Source organism: Poecilia formosa, unplaced genomic scaffold, assembly GCF_000485575.1.
Source record: "Poecilia formosa unplaced genomic scaffold, Poecilia_formosa-5.1.2 Scaffold508, whole genome shotgun sequence".
NCBI lineage: Eukaryota > Metazoa > Chordata > Actinopteri > Cyprinodontiformes > Poeciliidae > Poecilia > Poecilia formosa.
Genome location: NW_006800447.1, coordinates 300,607 through 320,923, shown reverse-complemented (window position 1 = coordinate 320,923; position 20,317 = coordinate 300,607). Strand labels below are relative to the sequence as shown.

The following is a 20,317-nucleotide window of genomic DNA, read 5'->3' as shown; positions in this document are numbered from 1 at the left end:
TCGGGTCGGGTTCATCACCACTACTTCAGTCCAACGGACCTTAAACCAGGTTCCGTGTTCAGCAGCCAAGTCCTGCTGGAAAATTAAATCTGCGTCTCCATAAAGTTGGTCAGCAGCAGGAAGTGCTGGTAGGTGCATTGACCTTTGACCTCTGAAAATACAGTGGACCAACACCAGCGGATGCCATGGCACCAAACCAACACTGACTGTGGAAACTTTGACTAGACCTCAAGCAACATGGATTCTGTTGCTCTGCTCTTCCTCTAGGCTGAGAGGAAATGAAGAATTTACTGTAATCAGAGAACAGAGCAGCAGTCCATCCTGCTTGGTTCAGTCCAGGTGAGACGTTTGCGTCTGGTTCAGGTCTGACATGAGGAAGGCGACAGCTGCAACCAGGTCTGTCCCTCCTGACTCCAGCTGCAGGCCTCTCTCTGAATCTCCCTGATATTTTAAACAGTTTGTTTCCTGATCCTCTCCAGGACGGTTTTCCCTATTGTCCATTTGTTTCCACCTCATGGTTTCCTTCCTTCGCCTCTATGAATGTATCTGAACTCTGAACTTCTTTAGCAAAGGTCATCTTCTGGACATCCGTCAGGTCAGCAGTCATGTGACCCGCAGATCTGAACGGAGAGACAATTTAAAACTGTTTGCACTGAATTAATAATCTGATTAGTGTGGAGCATCAGGGGTCTTCAATACTAAATCTTTCCACAATATTCTAATTTTCTGAGATACGTAATAAACTCTAAAAGAAAAAAACATTTGAAATGTGCCAGTCTGCATGTAATGAATGAATATAATATACACATTTTACTTTGTGAATAATTTAAATAAACTTTTTCATGATATTCCAATTTTATGACCAGCACCTGTAAGTGAATCGGTTCATCTAAAGTGAATCAGTTCGTCTGAAGTCGTTTCCACCTCAGAAATCGGATCCCGTCGTTCTGGCTCTTTCTGTTTGCTGCCAGATGTTCAAACCGTCCAGATGTGATCTATAAATAAACGCTGCAACAGGAGGAACGGCGACACATTACAAATATTAAAAACAGGATTAAAACGATTCGTTTCATCTCGGAGCATCAGTGAGACAGGAAGCAGAGATCGCCTCACTTCCTGTGAACGCTCTCAGGAGGATCGCTGCTTCAGTCAGGAGCACACAGATTCCGCTGCAAGTTGGAGCTGCACTGCTGATCTAAATGTCTTGCAGTTTAATATTCAGATCACAGCAGCTGGTCACATGACCCATCGGAGACCAGAGGCTGATCAGGAACTGATCATTGATTATTGATCAGTTAGGATCAGCAGAACAGAAAGGATCCAGTGTTTCTGTCTCCAGGTGGTTCGGGTCCAGTTGGGTTTCTGTCCTAAAGGCGGTTCTGTTGTATATTCTCCAAATTGAGGTGGAACCAGAACCAGAACTGGGTCAGAACCTGTAACCAGGTAACCAAGTGATCAGTTAGTCTCTGTCCTAGAAGAGAGCTGCTCTTTGATCTCTGAGAGCAGCTTAGCCTTCCTCTTCCTCCTCCTCCTCTTCCTCTCTCTCCTAGTTTCAGGATCCCCCGGTAACCCCCCCCCTTACCCCCCTCCTCAGTCTGTTTCTGTTTTCCGCTGGAGCGGCAGCAGGAGCGGCGGGAGCGGCAGAGCGATGCTGACGGCGCGGCAGGATGTCTCTCACCTCTACGTTGTCCTGGTTCCGGACTTTCCGAACTCTCCGAACCTTTCTGGTCGTGCAGCTTCTCCTCGGTCCGGGGTGCCACCTCCACCCGCAGCCCTGCCACCTCCTGGCGCAGATCGGACACGCAGTGCGCGTCGGTGCGCTCCTGCCGGCGCAACGGGAGGCTCGTCTCCAGGTCCAGGCGGCGCTGAGCCGCACGGCGGCCGCTCTGAGCCGGGACCGGAACTGGGACCAGGATCCGGACCCCGAGCGGGTGAACTTCCTGCCCTACAACCTGAGCGTGGAGCTGGTGTCCCGGCAGCTGGCCGCCGCGGACCCGGAGTCCCTCATCCGGTGCGCGTGCCAGCGCGTGCTGGAGCGCGGAGTTTCCGCCGCGCTCGCCTTCCCGCAGAGCCGCGAGGAGCTGCTGCAGGTGGATCTGCTGGCCGCCGCGCTGCGCGTGCCCGTCGTCAGTCTCATCGAGCACGCGGAGCCGCTGCGCACGCAGGTAAGCCGCGCATGTTTACCTGGGCGCGTGCACGCCCACATGTTCCGTCCCTCCTCCGGTCGAGGTTCGGCTCTTCCGCTGTGACCTTGACCTGGTTCCGAATGAGGGACGCGGGCTGGCGCGCGCACGCGCGTGCTCTCCGTCTGTTGCTTAAAGATTCTGAACCGAACCGAACCGAACTTTGAAGTTTTATTTTCAGCCTGAAAGAGTTTGAACACAATGATCTGTTCTTAGCATCTGTTCGGTGATCGGATGGGTTCAAAGGTCACCTGGTGACCTCATAATGTGGAGCTGTGTATCATCCGCGTCGTCATGGTAACCAATCTTGTGGGGGAGCAGGGTCGGCCCAAGCCTCCATGGGGCCCAGATCAGAGTCTGGTTTTGGGGCCCCTCTAGCTTTGACAATGTTTCCTGACCGCAACCAACAGATGATCAGGTGATTCACTCACCTGCTCCACTTACTATGATGTTGACATTGTACCTTTGATGTACGTATGGCCATCTTCTTAACTTGGGGGATCGGTGATCGGCCGATCTTACCCCCTGATCTGATTCTTCCTCAGCAAAGGTTTAAACGTCAGCCGCTGTTTGACTGAGCCACCAGGTCAGGTCTGAATGTTTAACAATATTCATTCCACTGTTACCAACTCAGTGACTTTCTTGCTACATTTAGCAACATTTCAGACAAAGAAATTGGTGTCGGTCAAAATCAAAATTGGCAGGTCAGGCTTTTTAAAGATCGGCAATCGGCCCGAAAACTCCAATCGGTGCAGCCCAACTTAAGATGGAACACACACATATTGATGACATTCTTTGATCAAATTAATTTATCTTGGATGTAATTACAATAGTTAAATGTAATTTATACCAGATGAGTCTTTCTCATCTGAGAATGTGGACCGGTACCAGTACCGGTCCACTAGGAAACATTGTTAGCAGATCAGTGATCAAACATTATTTTCACATTATATGTAAAAATAATGTTTGTTTTAGACACATAGATTATCAGCAGCAAACATCATGTCACCAACTGCAGCTCATTGATTTGCTAATGCAGCCTAATGGAAAAACATTTTGCAATATGTTGCAAGAAGTTTAAATTATTATCAAATTTGATCAAACACGCCGTTTTGAAGCCAAAATAATCTCAGAAACATTTCGGACCAACCAGGAGAATCGACTCATTTAAAGTTAAAACTCAGTTTCACACAAATAAGAACATTGTAGCTTAAATGTTTGGGTGTTGAACTGGACCGTTCACGTAGCTACCAAGCTATGTTTCTATTAGCAGCTTCACAAATCTTTCTGATAAATATTACCAACACTTTAAAACTAGGGTGTAACTGGTTGTGTGTAGGTCCAGTCTGTTGGTGGGGCCCACCCGTCCTTCAGGAAGTTAAAAAAAAAAACCTTTATGTTGATTTCTTTTTATTCTTGCTCTTTCTGTTCTCTCTTCCTGAAGGATAAGTGTTTTTGTGACATTGTTTTGATAACTTTTCTTCCACTTAGGGGCCCAGCGGCCCTAAGTTTGCTAATGCCTTGGGCCGGCCCAAGTGGCACCATGTAAATATTGAATCAGAGGAGTCCTCGGAAAGAGCCTTGCGGAACCCCACATGTGACCTCTGACCTCTCCCATGAGAGGATTCCTATTGAAACAAAGAAATCCTAGTTCTTCATGTCGGACTGGAACCAGTCCAGACCTGGTACCAGTCCAGACGGGTACCAGTCCAGACGGGTACCAGTCCAGGCAGGCCCCCATCCTGCTGGAACAGTAACCGACTGCCTCAGAACCCATCAGTTTGTAGAACCATCAGTTATGGACCCGGAGCTCGGCCGGGTTCTGGAGGAGATGGAAACCCGGCAACAGGGTGGAAAAATTAAAATAAATCAGTTTTACGAGTGGCCTAGGGTTAGGAACATTAAATTTAGGGTAGACCAAAAAACACGCAGCTACATTTGCCCTGAACCCCCCTGGATCTGCATGAAATGGTTCGTTCCTGCTTAGCGGTGACGCTGTGCAGCAGCAGTCAGTACAAGACAAGATCGACTGTGGCAGTTACTATGCTGCCTAGAAAAATCATAAAGTTAGGTTTTCAAAAAAAAAAAGAGAGAGAGAGAGAGAGGGAGAGAGAAAAAGGTTAAAGTGTCGATTTGTAACCCAGTTTTTCTCCAAGAGAGGTGGGTAGACTGAGATTATCAACCATTTAACATAGTTAGCTTAGCTAAAGACTACTGTTTGCCGTTTTTTTTTTACTAGCATTTAATGAATTAAGGGAAAAAATTACCAACATATTCATATACTAACTTGTCCCTGTACCTTTTACCACTTAACAGATGAGTCAGTCAGCAGCAGCTCTAACCCACATCCCTCCTGACCTGCCCTTTCCTGAGTGAAATTAAAGCTGCAGTAACTTTTATATAAATATTTTTTTCACATATTTTTTAAAACTGTCATTATGTTGTGACAGTACGGTATGAGAGGTAATCTGTGAAAAATCTATTTCCTCTGCTTTCTCCCAGTGCTAGAAACCAGAGGCAGAAGAGTTTTAGTGCTGTCAATCACCATCTCATGTGGTGCTGCTCATCCTTCCTCCGCCTCGCTCTGTGCCATGCTGCAGCTAGCATAGCACAGAGCTGTGCAGATTCAAACTGTGAATGCTGTTTAGTTAGCATAGCTACCAATGACAGCAGATAAACAGTTTCTTGTAATGATAAGTTGTTTCTCCACCATTAGCACATTCAGCAGTGAGTGAATGAGGCTAATGACAGCGCTAACAGCGTCCTCCTGGTTCTGATTGGTTGTTTTGGTCAGAACGGTTCATTACTTTAACCAGTAATAATAATTCAGGAAGCAGATGGAGGAGATTGATTGTTTTCACAGATTATCTGTCTCATAAACTGATACAACATGGTGACAGCTTTAACAAATATGGAGAAATTTAATCTTTTGTCAGGGGGCCCAAGATTCCTGGCTGCGCCCCTGAATAAACTCAACGAAACATTTTTAGTCCTGCGACTCGATCCTGACGGGATCTTCAGTTCTGAACTGAACCTCTGACTGCTGGATAACAGCGGAGAGCGTCTTCCTGCTTCCTGTCCTGACAGGAAACACTTTAAAAATTTCAGTTCAGTTTGGCCTCACCTGAGGGGATCCAGTTCAGTCCCTCAGTCGGTACTAGCAGGATGAGACTGTGTTCTCTGGTTAAACTGAGATTTGTCTGTTTGGCCTCTGTCAGAGTTGAGCTCAGTGGGTCAGAACCAGAACTCTGGTACTGAACTATCCAGAGAACCAATGGTGGCGGTTCCGACCCATTTTATTGAGACAGGTTCCAATGGGCTCTCTGCTCTCTCTCTGAGCCTCAGAACCTCTAGCTGAGCCATTTGGACCCGATGGTACCAGAACCTCCAGTTGGCTCGGTTCTGTGGCTTCAGTGAGCAGAGCCGAGCTGAACCCGACTGAATCTGAAGTTTCTCCCCAGACTTTATTTGAGCCGTCTTGGACCTCCCTGGCTGCTGGTTGGGAACTGAAACCAGAACTCTGACCCAGATGGAACCGGGTCCAAATCTCGTTAGCAGACTTAATGAGTTCATGATGAGCCGAGGCTTCGGCTGAAAACACAGCCGATCAAACTGATCCGAGACCAGCTGGAGACAGATTAGTAAACACACACACACCCTCATCCATGCAGTGATGATACAGTCTGTAATAAATTCAGTCCCATTCTGCGTCATTTGGAGATTACAGTTCACAGAGTGAGCGGTGCGGCGCCGCCTGCAGCTCTCAGACGTCAGCAGCAGATGAAACGTGTGAAAGCTTCAGTTTCACCAAAGCGAAGCTGCAGAATCTGATTCCTACAGAAAGTCTGAATAACAAAGCGAGTTTCATCTTCAGGTCCGTTTGCTCCTGATTTCACCTGAACTCACCTGGTCCATGAAGACTGCTGTTACCATAGTTACTGTTGCGTTAACACCTTACCTGTCACCATCATGGAGCTGCAGCAGGAAAAGCAGATGGTTCCCTCCGGTTGTCTGAGGAATCGTCTCTGAAGCAACAGGACGAAAGCGTTCCTGAAGTCTCACCCTAAGTACATCACATCAAGTATACTTTAGTGTATTTGTCCATTTCCCCCAGTGTACTAGTACTATGCTAGCAAATGTACTTTCTTGGGACTAAATTTTTACTTTAAGTTGATAAAAGTACTTTGAAGTGGATTTAAAATGTGTTTGCATGCATTCTGTACATTTACTTGCACTAAAACTTCAAGCTTACTTTTAATTTTAGAAAGTATACTGAAAGTAACCTTTTAGGGTTGCAATAAAGTTAATAATACTCCCATTGGCTTAAATAACTTTTCAGGAAACTCAGAGATGCTTTACAATGAAATCAGTCATTCCCATTTATTCATACTTTGACACATATCTATGGATACTGGATTAAAAGACATTTTCAAATATACTGAAAATTATTGTCTAAATTTCTTTCTACTCCACCTTTGATGCTAAGCAAAAAATGTTTCATAATTTGTGACAGATTCATTTGACTCCACTGATCAGTTTCAAAACATTTCAACATTATGACATCGGAAGAAGAGTCTGCTGGAAACATCTGAAATGGGACAAAACGCAGGATCATGTCAGAGAGTCAGACTGGACCAGACGGAGCTCCTTCATCTGACAGAACACACACCTGGGACAGAACACACACCTGGGTCAGAACACACACCTGGGACAGAACACACACCTGGGTCAGAACACACACCTCATGTTCCACCTGGGTCAGAACACACACCTGGGTCAGAACACACACCTGGGTCAGAACACACACCTGGGACAGAACACACACCTCATGACGTTGGTACCTTCAGTCACTCAGAGCTGTTAGCTGAATGTTTTTCTAAGAACAAACTTTCTGTTGGTTCAACATTGAGTTTAACAACAAAAGATAAAGGATGAATACCTACAGGTCCGGTCCAGTGTCTGTAGGTCTGTAGGCTCAGTTTTCCTGTTTGGGTTGAATGTGGACCAGACTCAGAACAGTTCTGGTATTAATCAGACTAAACACCGAGTTACATCTGGGATAGAATCCCGGCTGGGAATGTCTCCAGTTTCCTTTACGGAGGGATAGGGTTGGGTTTTATTCAAAGTCCAGACTAACACAGACAGGAAGTGAGATCACAAAGGAGCAAAAATCATCCGAGCAACACAAAGACGGTCTGATCAGCTTCTGTGAACTCTGAGTTTATTCAGGTCAAAAGAAAAAATCTAAGAGGAAGAGGAGGAGGAAGTACAGTTTGACATCCATCTGGCAGAACGTTGTCACAGTGATGGAAGATCTGTCCTACGTCACCATGGCAACAGAGACAGGCAGATGTGTGATGTTTCTTATGTTACATGATGGTTCAGAACTGGTCCTGCTGGAGTTCAGGTCAGGCTTCGGTTAGAATGTGCAGCTGTTGAACCCAGGTTCTGTCAGAACCTGTTATCAGAACCAGGTTCTATCAGAACATACTACTATTATTTGGCTGGATCCATGAAACAGAACCAAACCAAATATTGTCCTGTACAAGCCTTCATTCATTCTAAGCCGAAGTTCTGTGTTGTTCTTCTGGGTTTGGTTCTGGTGAAGCGCTATGGAGTGAGAATGGTGGGTTCTGGCATTCCAGGTCAGACATCAGGAACTTTTCTGTCCAACAAATGATGATATGATCCCTCAACACATTAAGGCTAATGAAGGCCATGGAGATCATGGCTCTGCCATCATTTGCGGTTCCATTAGGGTCATAAACCACGTGTCGGCCTTTCTTGAAATATTGCAGAACCAAAAGTATCCCATAGTCCCAACACTCTGATAGGCCAATGGTCCTACTCTGAATGAAGTACGATTTTGGTGTATTTCGGTGAACTTATGTACTTTGTAGTTTGTTACTGTCGACAGAAAACTTGTTCACAGCAGGTAGAAAGTTTGGGTATATTTAGAACTTTCATGTCGCATTCCTTTTTGTACACCCTAACTTGTGCATAAAATATGACACTGCACATTTTCTGTGTGTACACGCGCTCTATAAATGAGGCCCCTAATCTCTACCTACCATCCAGGGAGGCCAACGACGCCTCGCCTCCAGACTCTTCACTTATCACTGAGTTCAACAGTCTGGGTCACTTGGAGGATAAGGGTTCCTCCATGTTCTGCTGAAGTTTCACTAGGACATTACTTGGTCCACTCTGTCGGTGTCAGAGCTGACTGCATCATACCAGTCTGATCCCTGGCTGCTGGTCATGCCTTCAACAACCCCATTCTCCACTCAGCTCCATGTCAATCACAATGGTTGGGGTCAGGAAAGGTCAGATCCTAGACCTGTGCTGAAGTTCCTCCATCTCCAGAGCTCCTGCCTGCATAAATCTCCAAACTCACTTGGTTGGTGCGTGGCAAAGAACCAGGGAACTTGTTAGTACTGCTGGTTCTGGTTGTTGAAGAAGACTGACCTGCAGCTTAGGGGTGGAGTCAGTGGGAACCAGGTGACACAATGACATCAAGGTGCTGCCATTTTTTTTAGTTGGTGGAACTTTGAATGGTTTTGGTTCCACTGCGTTCTCAGATTAATCTGCCCAGTTTGGGTCTCAGTGTCCAGGATTGGTCCAGATCTGAACAGAACATCTGAAACAGTTTTGTGGATATTACTGACCCATTTCCAATGAGGCCCATCAAGTTCTAACTTTGTTCTCCTGCTGCTTCTGGTCTCCACAGAACCGATTCCACTTGCAGATGGTGACAGGGGTTCCAGAATCTGTTCTGTCTGATCTGTTGCTGGCGGTTCTGCAGCGGTCCGGTTGGAGGGAGGGGACGGTGGTTCTGTGCCGAGGATGGGAAGAGGCGGGTGGCCTCCTGCGGTTCCTGGACTCGCAGACCTCTGGTCCTTGGGACGGATCGGGTGCAGTCACCTGGCACCTGCAGGCGCTGCTAAACCTGACCCAGTCGGCCCATGACGACACCCAGATCCACGACTTTCTGTCTCGACATTTCAGACGGAACCAGCCCCCACCTGCAGCAGTGCTGCTGTTCGGAGCAGACCCCGAGTGCGCGGCGGCGGTGCTGCGCAGCGCCCAGGACCTCGGACTGACTCTACCCCTGGTCCACTGGGTTCTGGGCCAGCCACTCAGTCCCGACGTGCTGCACACCTTTGGCCTGCCGCTCGGCCTGCTGGCCTACGGAGAGGTGGACCGGAAGCCGCTCGACTTCTACATCAGAGACGCCTTGCAGCTGATCACCAGAGCTGTCGCCGCGGCGACCGTGGTGAGACCAGACCTGGCTCTGGTCCAGAACACAGTGAGCTGCTACGACACACCAGAGGCACCAACAGCAGGGCGGTACCTGTCCAGGTGAGACACCATCCGTCAGGGGTCAGAGGTCAGGGTTATTGCAGAAGGACCCAGCTGGGTTTCCTAACAGGTCCTGTTTCTCTGTAAATGCATAATCCAAACTTTACTTTTTCATTTTGTCATCTATCGATAAATTTTTTTGTTTCCCTTAAAAGCAATCAATTTTCACAAAAATATTTTCATCCCATAAAATGCAAAAGAAGGGTTTTTACTCTTAAAAGTTTTAAATTTAAATCGTTTATAGAAAGTGCCACTTCCGGCTGACAGGGTTTGAACCTCGGCTCCAGAGGTTCTGCCTCTGGAGGCCATCTGGAGAACATTTACTTTTTTATTATTATTATTATTGTTGCATAATAAACCAAAATCCTGGAATTATATTTTTCACCCATGAAGGTCGCCATTTTTTCACCAATGAGTTATGTCATTGGGTCCATTCTGTACTGGAGTGTTTGACTGGTGTCAGTTTAGATAATCCCACACTGTGTCACTATTAGCTGTTAATAAAAAAAATAAAAATAAAAATTGAGACGAATCTGGATAATTTCCCACATGAAAGAAAGGAGAGCGCAGTGCGAGAGCCAGAGAGGAACACAACGAAGGACCTAATCTGGACCTTGGACATTTCTCCACAACACTTTGACCCATTTATACCAGCAGAACCAAGGAAGCTAACAGGTGATGTTACCTTAACAAGCTAAAAATAAGACAGGCAGAGCTGGACGCTCTTTCAGATGCTAACAGGAGCTATATGGCCTGAATACTGACATCACGGAACCAACCGATCCATGGAGGTCTGGTGTCGGTGGTGTGGCTGTTAGCACCGCAGCGGACTCTACACAGCACAGCTGTGCTGAACCGAACACAACGCGACAGACGCTGGGAGAAAAAGACAAGCAGCGATAACAGAGCTATTACTCCTGGAAATGCTAACGGAGCTATTACTGCTGGAAACGCTAACGAAGCTACTAAATGTAGTACTACATGTGAAATCATCACCAGTAACAGATGTTGCCGAACCGGACAGAGCTATCCACCTTATTCCTACCAACGAATAAGGTTGGTAGGAATACCAACCATGATGCTTTGCGTAAATTATGAGCATGACTTCCGTCGCAAGCCGGAACTTCCATTTGTTTACATGTTACCCTAGCGCTAACCGGCTTTTGTCAGAGCTTTTAGGCAAGCGGTTCTCAACGTGGGCGGTACTGTCCCCCGGGGTCCATTCAGAGGACGGCAGGGGGCGCTGGGATTCCTTTGGGGGGCGTTTGGTCGAAGGTAAACTTTACACCTTAAATGTACAACAATGCCAGTTTAGACTTTGAGCAACTTCCTAAAACTGTATTGTGTAACATTAAATCATGCCTGGCTGCAACTGTATCGATGGCAACTCTTCTTCTATTCCGTGTTTGTAGCTTCTTGGCGCAGCTTCTCTCCTGCTACTAGTAGCTTCACTGCATCAATCAATCAATCAATCAATCAAATTTTATTTGTATAGCACATTTCAGCAGCAAGGCATTTCAAAGTGCTTTATATAATTAAAATAAAAACACTATGCGAGAAAGAGATTTAAAAATCATAATTAAAACGTAAACAATAAGAAAGACAAATAAAAAGCTGTAGAACTTTAGTTGAGACGCCGTCAACTGGGACTCCAACCCTTTGGACTTTAGTCAAAACGCCGTTTGACAAGGACTCTAACCTCTTGGACTTTTTTCTTTTTTTTAAAGATAAAAACATTAAAATCACCAAAACAGTGAGAAAGAGAAAGACATTTTGAAAAAGATAAACAGTTCAGCATCTCACCGGCTGATGACGTTGCTGTGATTCACTTTGTCTGGTATTTTTGTACAGATGTTTTTTTCAGTTCTGTGATCATGTTAAAGCAGCAACTTATATTAAAGTGTTTTATTTCCGTTTGAAAGCTGCCCGCTTCCATGGAGAAAATCAGAAAATCGCTCTTATAAACATGTAATGACTAAAATCACGATACCCTCACTGTGTGTCCCTCTGAAAAATGAACCATTTAAATAAAGAAATCCCTCCATGGTGACACCACGATAGAGAGCCTTCATTTTAACACCGGAGCTGTAAGCGGTCCGGTATGAAACGGGGCTGATAGAACAACACAGCACTTTTAAATTTTAAGTTTTAAAAGGTTTATGTCAGTCTGCCTTTTCCCCATCGATACGCTTCCCGAACCTTCGCACCATAGGGGGTTAAAAAAAAACAACGACGCGCACATTGCTCAAAACTCTGAAACAGGAGAAGCGGGACATAAAACGGAGCGACGAACTAGATGTGAATTATGGCATAAAAACAGAGAATCTGACGCTGAACAGTGAAAAATCAACATGATGTGAAACATGATGATTAGGAGGAGCAGCAGGTGATGAGTGAAGATTAATGATGGTCAATAAACGATCAAATAAATCTAACAACAGGAAATGAACTAAAGTGGACATAGCAATAAACCAGGAGAGGATAATACTAGTCAAAGGAAACTAAATGACACTCCATGACACTTTACATTTGACTCATTAGGATTTGATTAAGAACCAGATTTGTTCTTTGTAATTTCTGTCCAGTAAAACTATTAATCTATAATCAATAGACAGGTCTATATAAAGATATAATCCATGTTTCTGTCTCATATTTCTATGGCATTAAAAGGAACTTTAGTTTTTCCATTGAAAGCTCTGGTTTGCACAGTAAATGCCATGTGGGTGAAATTTTATGGATGATACTCTGATGTCCCATTCTCCTGAAGGCAGCACAGAGCTGCACCACCAGAACCTGTCAGAACCACTGAAGAGAAGAAGAGCTGTGATTTTAACTTGAATGTTCATTGCATTTTTCATAGACGCCTGTGAAAATAATTTCTATTCTCATGGCTTTTTTGTTCTCTGGGAAATTATTTTGATGATAAATACAGAAACAAGCATAAAAATAAAAAAAAAAACATCTACAATAGTGACAGTAATATTAAGGATAAAATAATAGTCAGTGCAAAGTAGCCTGCAAATTTTTTGGTGGGGGCGGTGAGGGACCTGGATGAAGGCTAGGGGGCGCTGGCCCAAAAAGGTTGAGAAACACTGGTTTAGAATATAAAATATGTGGGAACACCAGCAATCAAAGCTTAAATGTGACAATATCGGTTTACCGCAACCTGCAGCTATTGCGGGGAGGGATGACAACTTGAAGAAATGGCCGCATTTCTTCAAGTTGCACTAGCATATGTAGCTACTTCACTGACTCAGTTGCTTCAGATGCAGATGTGGATTATCTTGAACTTGCTGCAGCTACGAACTAAATGTGGTCCGATTGTTAGAGAACAGCCACGATCAGTACAACAGTCCCCTGAGCTCCACAAGGGCATCTTACGACACTTCCCAGTGGCAGGTTGCTCTCATTAATATGTTGATGTGTGGTTCGGTTCGGTTCTGGTCCAGTGGGGAGATTCAGTTGTTGCGCAAGATTCGGAGCGCAGCAGCTGCGGTTATTTCTCTGCTGATGTGCAGCGACACTCAGCAACGTTAGTAATGCTACTTCCGCTAGCCGCCGGAGGTAACACCCATAGTTGTTTCCCCAGTAAGCCCCCCAGGAATAAGGTCAATAGTACTTACCGGATCACGCAGTCCGACCAGAGGTGAGGGTCATTCATCGTTTCATTTACAAAACTGAAGGCAGCAGCAGCTCCTATAGCCATCTCTTCCTCTTCTTCTGAATAACGTTATTCATCACTGTTTTGGCTGGAGGAGCCAGGCAGTTGGACGTTACACGTCATTTACCCAGAATGCATTGCAGCGTGACCAACATGGCGACATTCCTGTGAAAATATTTCATTAAAATTTATAAAAACTGAATAACCTACATTACTGCTTTGTTTTGTTTTTTTACATCTAAAATAAATATTTCTCAAATAAGGTCTATCTTTACAACTAGGCGTGGATCCCTTTAATGTCAAGCTTCATTAACCAAATGAAAAACAAGACTTCTGATACTGAGTTGCTCTGTCGGTGCTCCGTTAGGCTAACGCCGTTTTAGCTTTAGAAGCTAACAGAAAATGGTTGGGCTGTTGTTGGATTTGTTCCATCAACAAAAGCCAGTCATTTTTATTTCTTCCTTTATCTTTTTTGGTGTCGTTTTCTGTAGTGTCCAGTGTTGAAATGAACATAAATTTTAAAGTGAAATCTTCTTGGTGAAGAAATCTTTATTTCTATTCTGTTTGAATGTGAAATTGTTATTTCGCAAAGCATTGCTTTCTTGGTCTGTTCTTATTAATATATGAGATTTTGGTTGGGATGTTTTATTCTGAAGTGAAAATTCATCATCAATGGAGCCTGATTCCAATTCGCCATGGCAACCACTGAAATACGGATGCAAAGTTGGCTGCAGCACAAAGTTTTAAAGAAAAATCAGACTCAGCTGATAAAATCTGACTTGGTTTCCTAGCACAGAGTGGTGGACCGATTCAAATGTTTTGTTCATATAAACTTTGAAACCAGAAGTTAAGACTTGGTTTACTTCCTGTTTGCTCTGTTGGTTCTGCTGGAGGTTCCTTCCTGCTAAAGTGGAGTTTTTCCTTACCACTGTTGCCCCCTGCTGGTCAGGAGGAGTGATTAATGTGAATAATGATCGGACCTTGATGCTGTGGTTGATAACTGGATCAGCAGGATCAGTTATTAAAGTTCTATCAGAAGTTGTTGTGAATTAATCAACAATTGAAACTCATGAAAATGTAAACGGATTATTGTTTCTGCAGCCAGAGGTATTTTTACATGCTTCACTCTGGAGAGCCTCATATCCTCAATGACTGTTAATGCCAACAAAATGTCAGGAAGTAGAGTTCAGAGTGTTATGCTGAGGCGTTCAGCAGCATTAATAATATAATTAATAACATATCCTGATATGCTAACAAACTGCTTTAATCTGCTTTTTAAAGGAAGCTGCATCTTTCCTTGCTGCTGGTCTGAGTTTGCAGGATTTCTCAGCTGTTTTTCTTTTCCTCCAGGTTCCTGGCCAACACCTCCTTCTCTGGACTAACAGGTCCAGTTGGCGTTGACCAGAACCGTTCTCTGGTTCTGACTTCGCAGCGGTTCCACATCTGGAGCCTGCGGCGGGATGCGCTGGGCCAGCCGGCCTGGGTGACAGTGGGCAGCTGGGAGGACGGCCAGCTACAGGTGGAGGACCAGGAGGTCTGGCAGGGGCCCAAACCCCGCCGTCGGGCTGAGGGGTCGGGCGGAAGGAGTGGGGGCCGCTGGAGGCCCGGGACGCCCGTGGAGGGGACGCGGGTCCGGGTGGTGACCCTGGTGGAGCATCCCTTTGTGTTCACGCGGGACGTGGATGATGATAGCAGCTGCCCCGCCGGCCAGTTCTGCCTGGACGCCAGCACCAACAGCTCAGAGACTCTGGAGCGCTACTTCCGGGAGGTGGCAGCTGGGAACGGCAGCTCGCTGCCTCTGGAGTACAGGAAGTGTTGCTATGGTTACTGCATCGACCTGCTGGAGAAGCTGGCTGAGGACCTGGACTTCCACTTTGACCTCTACATCGTTGGAGACGGAAAGTACGGAGCGTGGAAGGGCGGTCGTTGGACGGGGCTGGTGGGCGACCTGCTGAGCGGCCTGGCCGACATGGCCGTCACTTCCTTCAGCATCAACTCCGCCCGCAGCCGTGTCATCGACTTCACCTCGCCCTTCTTCTCCACAAGCCTGGGCATCCTGGTGCGGAGCAAGGACACAGCGGCCCCCATCGGAGCCTTCATGTGGCCCCTGCACTGGTCCATGTGGGTGGGCATCTTCCTGGCGCTCCACATCACAGCGCTCTTCCTCACCCTGTACGAGTGGAAGAGTCCATTTGGGATGACGCCTCATGGTCGCAACAGGGTCAGGGTGTTCTCCTATTCCTCGGCTCTGAATCTGTGCTACGCCATCCTGTTTGGGCGAACAGTGTCATCCAAGACGCCAAAGTGTTGGACCGGCCGCTTCCTGATGAACCTGTGGGCCATCTTCTGCCTACTGGTGCTGTCCAGCTACACCGCCAACCTGGCAGCCGTCATGGTGGGGGAGAAGACCTTTGAGGAGGTCTCTGGGATCCATGATGCCAAGGTGAGAGAGCAGCTTCATGCTGCAATGAGTCTGAACCAGAGGAAAGGTGCAGGGCAGAATCAGAACCAGCACAAGAGACTGGACTTGGCTGATTACCACTCAGTGTTTGATCCGGAAGCTGATCTGATCATTTCAATTGGATCTGCCGACTTGTTCTCTGTTCAGTGGAACAACAGCAGATTCAGTTTGCTCTGTGGATCACCTGCTCTGCTCTAATTACTTTTTAATTCAGCAGCTGACTGAAGCATGAAACACACTGCTGGGTGTTTGTGCAGCCGGCGCTGCTGGGAGCTCAAAGGGCTTTAATTGGACGTCCATCTGTGTGAGATGAGCTTTTATCTTTTAATGTACAGAGGCTGAAGCTCTGCAGCTCAACATTTTCTGTCTCCTCAAATCTTCCCAGAGCGGGTTGAGTGCTTGGTTTTCAGCCTTTTGAAAGGGACTCTGATCAACTTTTGGGCAATTTCTGTCTTCATCAGACTGGTAGAAACAGACCTAAGAGAGGCAACAGAAACTGGTTCGCACTGACTCTTAGAGAAGTAGTGACTCATGACGGGAACACTGCGTTCCTTAGGAATAATGTCACAATTAGAAACCTCCTGTCCAGGAGTGATATCCATGCATTTGTTACTTCAGGTCTTGACTACTGTAACTCTTTACTATCAGGAACTTCACAGTTAACAGCTAAAAGCCTTCTGCTCCACTAGAGACCTGATGGGTACCAATATTCCCAACAGAACCCTTTGGTACCAGGCTGCTGGTTCTAGCAGTAGAATGGGAGGAAGATCCTGTAGACATCAGGCTCCTTCCTCTGCAGTAGCTAAAAGAAGTTATGAATGAAACTGTATTGTAAGTTTATTGATGTTTATTGATGTGTATTGATGTTCTCAGGGGCGACCTGAGAACATCTAACCTGCAGTATTGCTGCAGTCAACGACACAACGATAGTGATTGTCTGCTGTCGCCCCCTTCTGGTACATTAGGAGTGAATGCTGCAGGTCAACGACTCGGTTCTCTGCTGGGTTTACTTTGACAGGAAGCTTCTAAACTCATTTAAATCATTATCTGAATTTGATGCGTTGATTTAACTGGATCAACTGGAATAGCTGATATCTGTCTGGATGACAGATCTAGAAACATCAGGTTAGATGTTTCTAGATCTGATGGCTTAGGAAGAGGTTGTGAGAGGTTGTAGATTCTCAGTCATCCATGACATCACCTTCTCAAGAGGTCAAGTACCATAGAAAGCAACTGGACTAGAGAAGAGAATAAGTTATGTCAGCCTCTCATCCAAAAGGTGAAATATCTTCAGGAAACAAAAGGGAAAGTCCAGCTAACTGCTTTGAAGCTAGCACATGTTGCCTACCAGGAAGAAGGTCTTGGCTTAGAATCACCGCTTCGGTCCGTCTGCATGTTCTCCCGGTGGATGTACGGGTTCTCTCCAGGTACTCTGGTTCTGGTTGTTTGTTAATGTTTTTCCTTCCCCCGGTATGTTGTGTAACTCAAAATTCCCAAAGGTCGATTCAAAGTCAGCAGACATTAAACAGCAGATTTCTTCTCATTTCTTTTTCGTTGGTGTGTCCAGCTGCACCATCCATCGAAGGGCTTCCGCTTTGGGACGGTGAGAGAGAGCAGCGCTGAAGACTACATGAAGAAAAGCTTCCCAGAAATGCACGAGTACATGCGACGCTTCAACGAACCGACAACGCCTGAAGGAGTCGCAACTCTAAAGTAAGAGTGCAGAGTCCAACAGGAAGTTCTACTCTGGTTCTCACAGATCTGAGGTTCTGTTGCACATGAGATGGAACCTCCTCTGTTTGCTTCTGGTGCTCAAACCAACATCTAATGATCAGTCTCCATGGTAACATGGACTAACCGTGTCCCTCTGTCCTGAAGGACAGATCCTCCTCAGCTCGATGCCTTCATCATGGACAAGGCTCTGCTGGACTATGAAGTTTCCATTGATGCCGACTGTAAACTGGCAACGGTTGGGAAACCCTTCGCCATCGAAGGTCAGTGTCTCAGTTTCCTGGTCCTGTCTCTGTGGGAGACGATCCTGCGTCTTCTAGGCATGTCCCTTGCCTCAGTCAAATGACTGAGTGTCCTCAGTGTCCAGGCAGGTTCTCCTGCTGATGGATAGACTTTTGGACTCGTTGTGTTGAAGCAGAGCCACAGCACACTGGAGGACGGGAGCTGCCACACGTGGTCCAGAACTCACGTCCACCAAGTTTTTTTCCCCATTTATTTTATGGAATTTTATTTTCGCCAAGTTGCTGTCATCACATTCATTTTCAATCTCAAATGAACCAATAAAACGAACTGGAGAATCTGTTCGTTCAATTCATGTTCCAGAATCAGTTCATTAAAAGTTTCAAAATAACCATGGAAACAAACATTTCCGTCTGTCTCCGACAGGTTACGGCATCGGACTCCCCCAGAACTCTCCGCTGAGCTCCAACCTGTCCGAGTTCATCAGCAGGTACAAATCCGACGGCTACATGGACCTGCTGCACGACAAGTGGTACAAGGTGGTTCCCTGTGGGAACCGAGTGTTCGCCGTGACCGAGGTCAGTCTGAGCAGAACCCAGCAGAACCCAGTGTCTGGATGACATGTCTGTTTATGGTTCCAACTGCTTTTGTAGTAAATGATTATTTATAATGTAGATTTAAAGAAGAGTAGCCATTGTCATGGAGACAGCTAATGGGGATCCAAATAAACAAATTTTTGTTTACCTGTGTAGGGATCAACATGTCTGTTGACCCTTCTGCGTGGTGCATTCAGTGTCCTACTGCATGGTGAAGGTTAGGGGTTACCAACTTGGCGCCCCCTGCAGGCTGATTGGGGAACTGCTGTCTGTGTCAGACTCTGCAGATGGGCATCAGTCACTTCTCTGGACTCTTCGTGTTGCTGTGCGTTGGAGTGGGCGGAGCTCTGCTGACCCTCGCAGGTGAACATGGGTTTTACCGACTCGTCCTGCCACACATCCGCCGCCGGCAGAACCTGAAGTACTGGCTGCACACGTCCCAGGTGAGTCATGATGTCACGTCAGAGAAGAACTTCATGTTCCTGAGCGGAGAACTGAGTTCCTGATTTCCTTCCCGCAGAAGATTCACCGAGCGCTGAATCTGACGTATGACGATGTGAAGAGGCAGCGGGCCGAGAGGGAGAAAAGGTGGGCCCGGTTCTGGCTCTGATGGGACCCAGAATAAAACCATAATAAACATTTTTAAATATTTTAAAATTTCTCTGCATATTTTTAAGCCTGCTTAGGAAAAAAAAAAACATTTATGGAACTGATATTAATATATTGTCCTTTTGTACTAATAACTGACTTTATCTTTTTGACTTTGTCATTTGGTTGAAATTTATATTTATTTTTAGTTTATATTTAGTTTTAGGGTTTTTTATCTCCATGTTTTTGTGTCAGTTTTAATCTGAACTGAGCAGAAAATGTTATAAATCAATAAATGAAGAGAATAAAATCTACTTGTTTTGTTCAGCTGTAACCTGGAGAAGACCCAGGCAGGCCAGGGGCCCGCTGGTGCCTGGGAGCCCCCAGGTCCCTCAGTACCCGCTGCCGCTGCCAGGTGGAACAACGAGTCCAGGAAGGAAACTCCAGCTGCTGCAGATGCTGGGGACTTCAAGCGAGTTCACTTCAGTCTGGAGACCCTGAACACACGGCGCCTGCTGGCGCGCCTGGCCGTCTCGGAGGCGAAAGGAGGCGGGGTTAGGGGTGACAGGGCGGAGCCTGTGAAACCAAGGGCGGGGCCAAGCAGCCAGCTGTGTCAGAATGGGGCACCGGGAGCTTCACTGGCCAGTCTTGTGCTTTCACTGCCCTCCTCTTCCTCTGCGAGGACCAATGCCCCGCCCCTTCCGGGTGTGACTCCTCCCATCTCAGTAAAGACCCAACCCCTTCCTGAAATACCTCTTCCTGATGCAACCCCGCCCGTCCCTGGTACGGCACCGCCCCTTCCGGTTGTGGCCCCGCCCCTTCCTGATGCAACCCCGCCCAACCCCGGTACAGCCCCGCCCCTTCCCGCAGACCTGGCGGCGCTGCAGCAGCAGATCGATCAGATGCGGGAGAAACTGAGGACTGCGTTGGCTCGCCGGGCAGAGATCCAGACGTCACTAGCCAAGCCTGTTTCTATGGCAACCACCAGCCCACCTCCAGTTTCGGTGACTTCTACAGTGATCCCGTCCCCCACCTTACCTGCCATCACCATGGCAACAAGCCTTTCTCCAAACAGGAAGAGCGTGACGACCATGACAGCCCCCCCTCACAGGCTGCTGTCCAAAGTCCCGCCCCTCCGCAGCAGGCTGTCCAATCAGCGGAGGTGATGCCTTCACGTAACTTCCTGTGGACAGATGTCTGGACTGAGAAACGACAGATTTTATTTTTACAACCCGAACAAATGTGAATGCAGTCCATCCTGTCGTTGCTCAGTGGCGCCCTCTGGTGGACCACCGCAGCTGCTGACATTCCTGTTGCATTGAATTTAGGACTTTATGAATATTTTCACTTTGTTCAGACCTGCTGTGAAGCTGTTGCTGTAGGAACCTTTGTGTAAATCAGAACCAACCATTTCAGGCCAAATGAAATGAAATGAAATTTTATTCGAACATGATACAAATATAAAATAAAATAGTGCACAGTAACAAGAAGTGCATAA

General features: G+C 46.5%; 1 protein-coding gene and 1 long non-coding RNA gene across 2 annotated transcripts in view; one reads left to right on the top strand and one right to left on the bottom strand.

Annotated features, from left to right (window-relative positions):
* LOC107834039 (uncharacterized) overlaps positions 1-1,560 on the bottom strand; it is a 5,278-nt gene extending 3,718 nt beyond the window's left edge. Inside the window, exon 1 of the long non-coding RNA XR_001659824.1 lies at positions 870-1,560. This is a non-coding gene — a long non-coding RNA (uncharacterized LOC107834039). The remainder of the gene's footprint in view (positions 1-869) is intronic.
* A 16-nt stretch (positions 1,561-1,576) lies between these two features.
* grin3bb (glutamate receptor, ionotropic, N-methyl-D-aspartate 3Bb) lies at positions 1,577-20,245 on the top strand. The gene is made up of 9 exons (XM_007579122.2): positions 1,577-2,165; positions 8,911-9,542; positions 14,554-15,646; positions 17,232-17,377; positions 17,543-17,658; positions 18,062-18,213; positions 18,510-18,674; positions 18,752-18,819; positions 19,148-20,245. Exons 1-9 carry the CDS (start codon positions 1,668-1,670, stop codon positions 19,983-19,985), a joined length of 3,708 nt encoding a protein of 1,235 aa, XP_007579184.1. The 5' UTR covers positions 1,577-1,667; the 3' UTR covers positions 19,986-20,245.
* Positions 20,246-20,317: the final 72 nt, after the last annotated feature.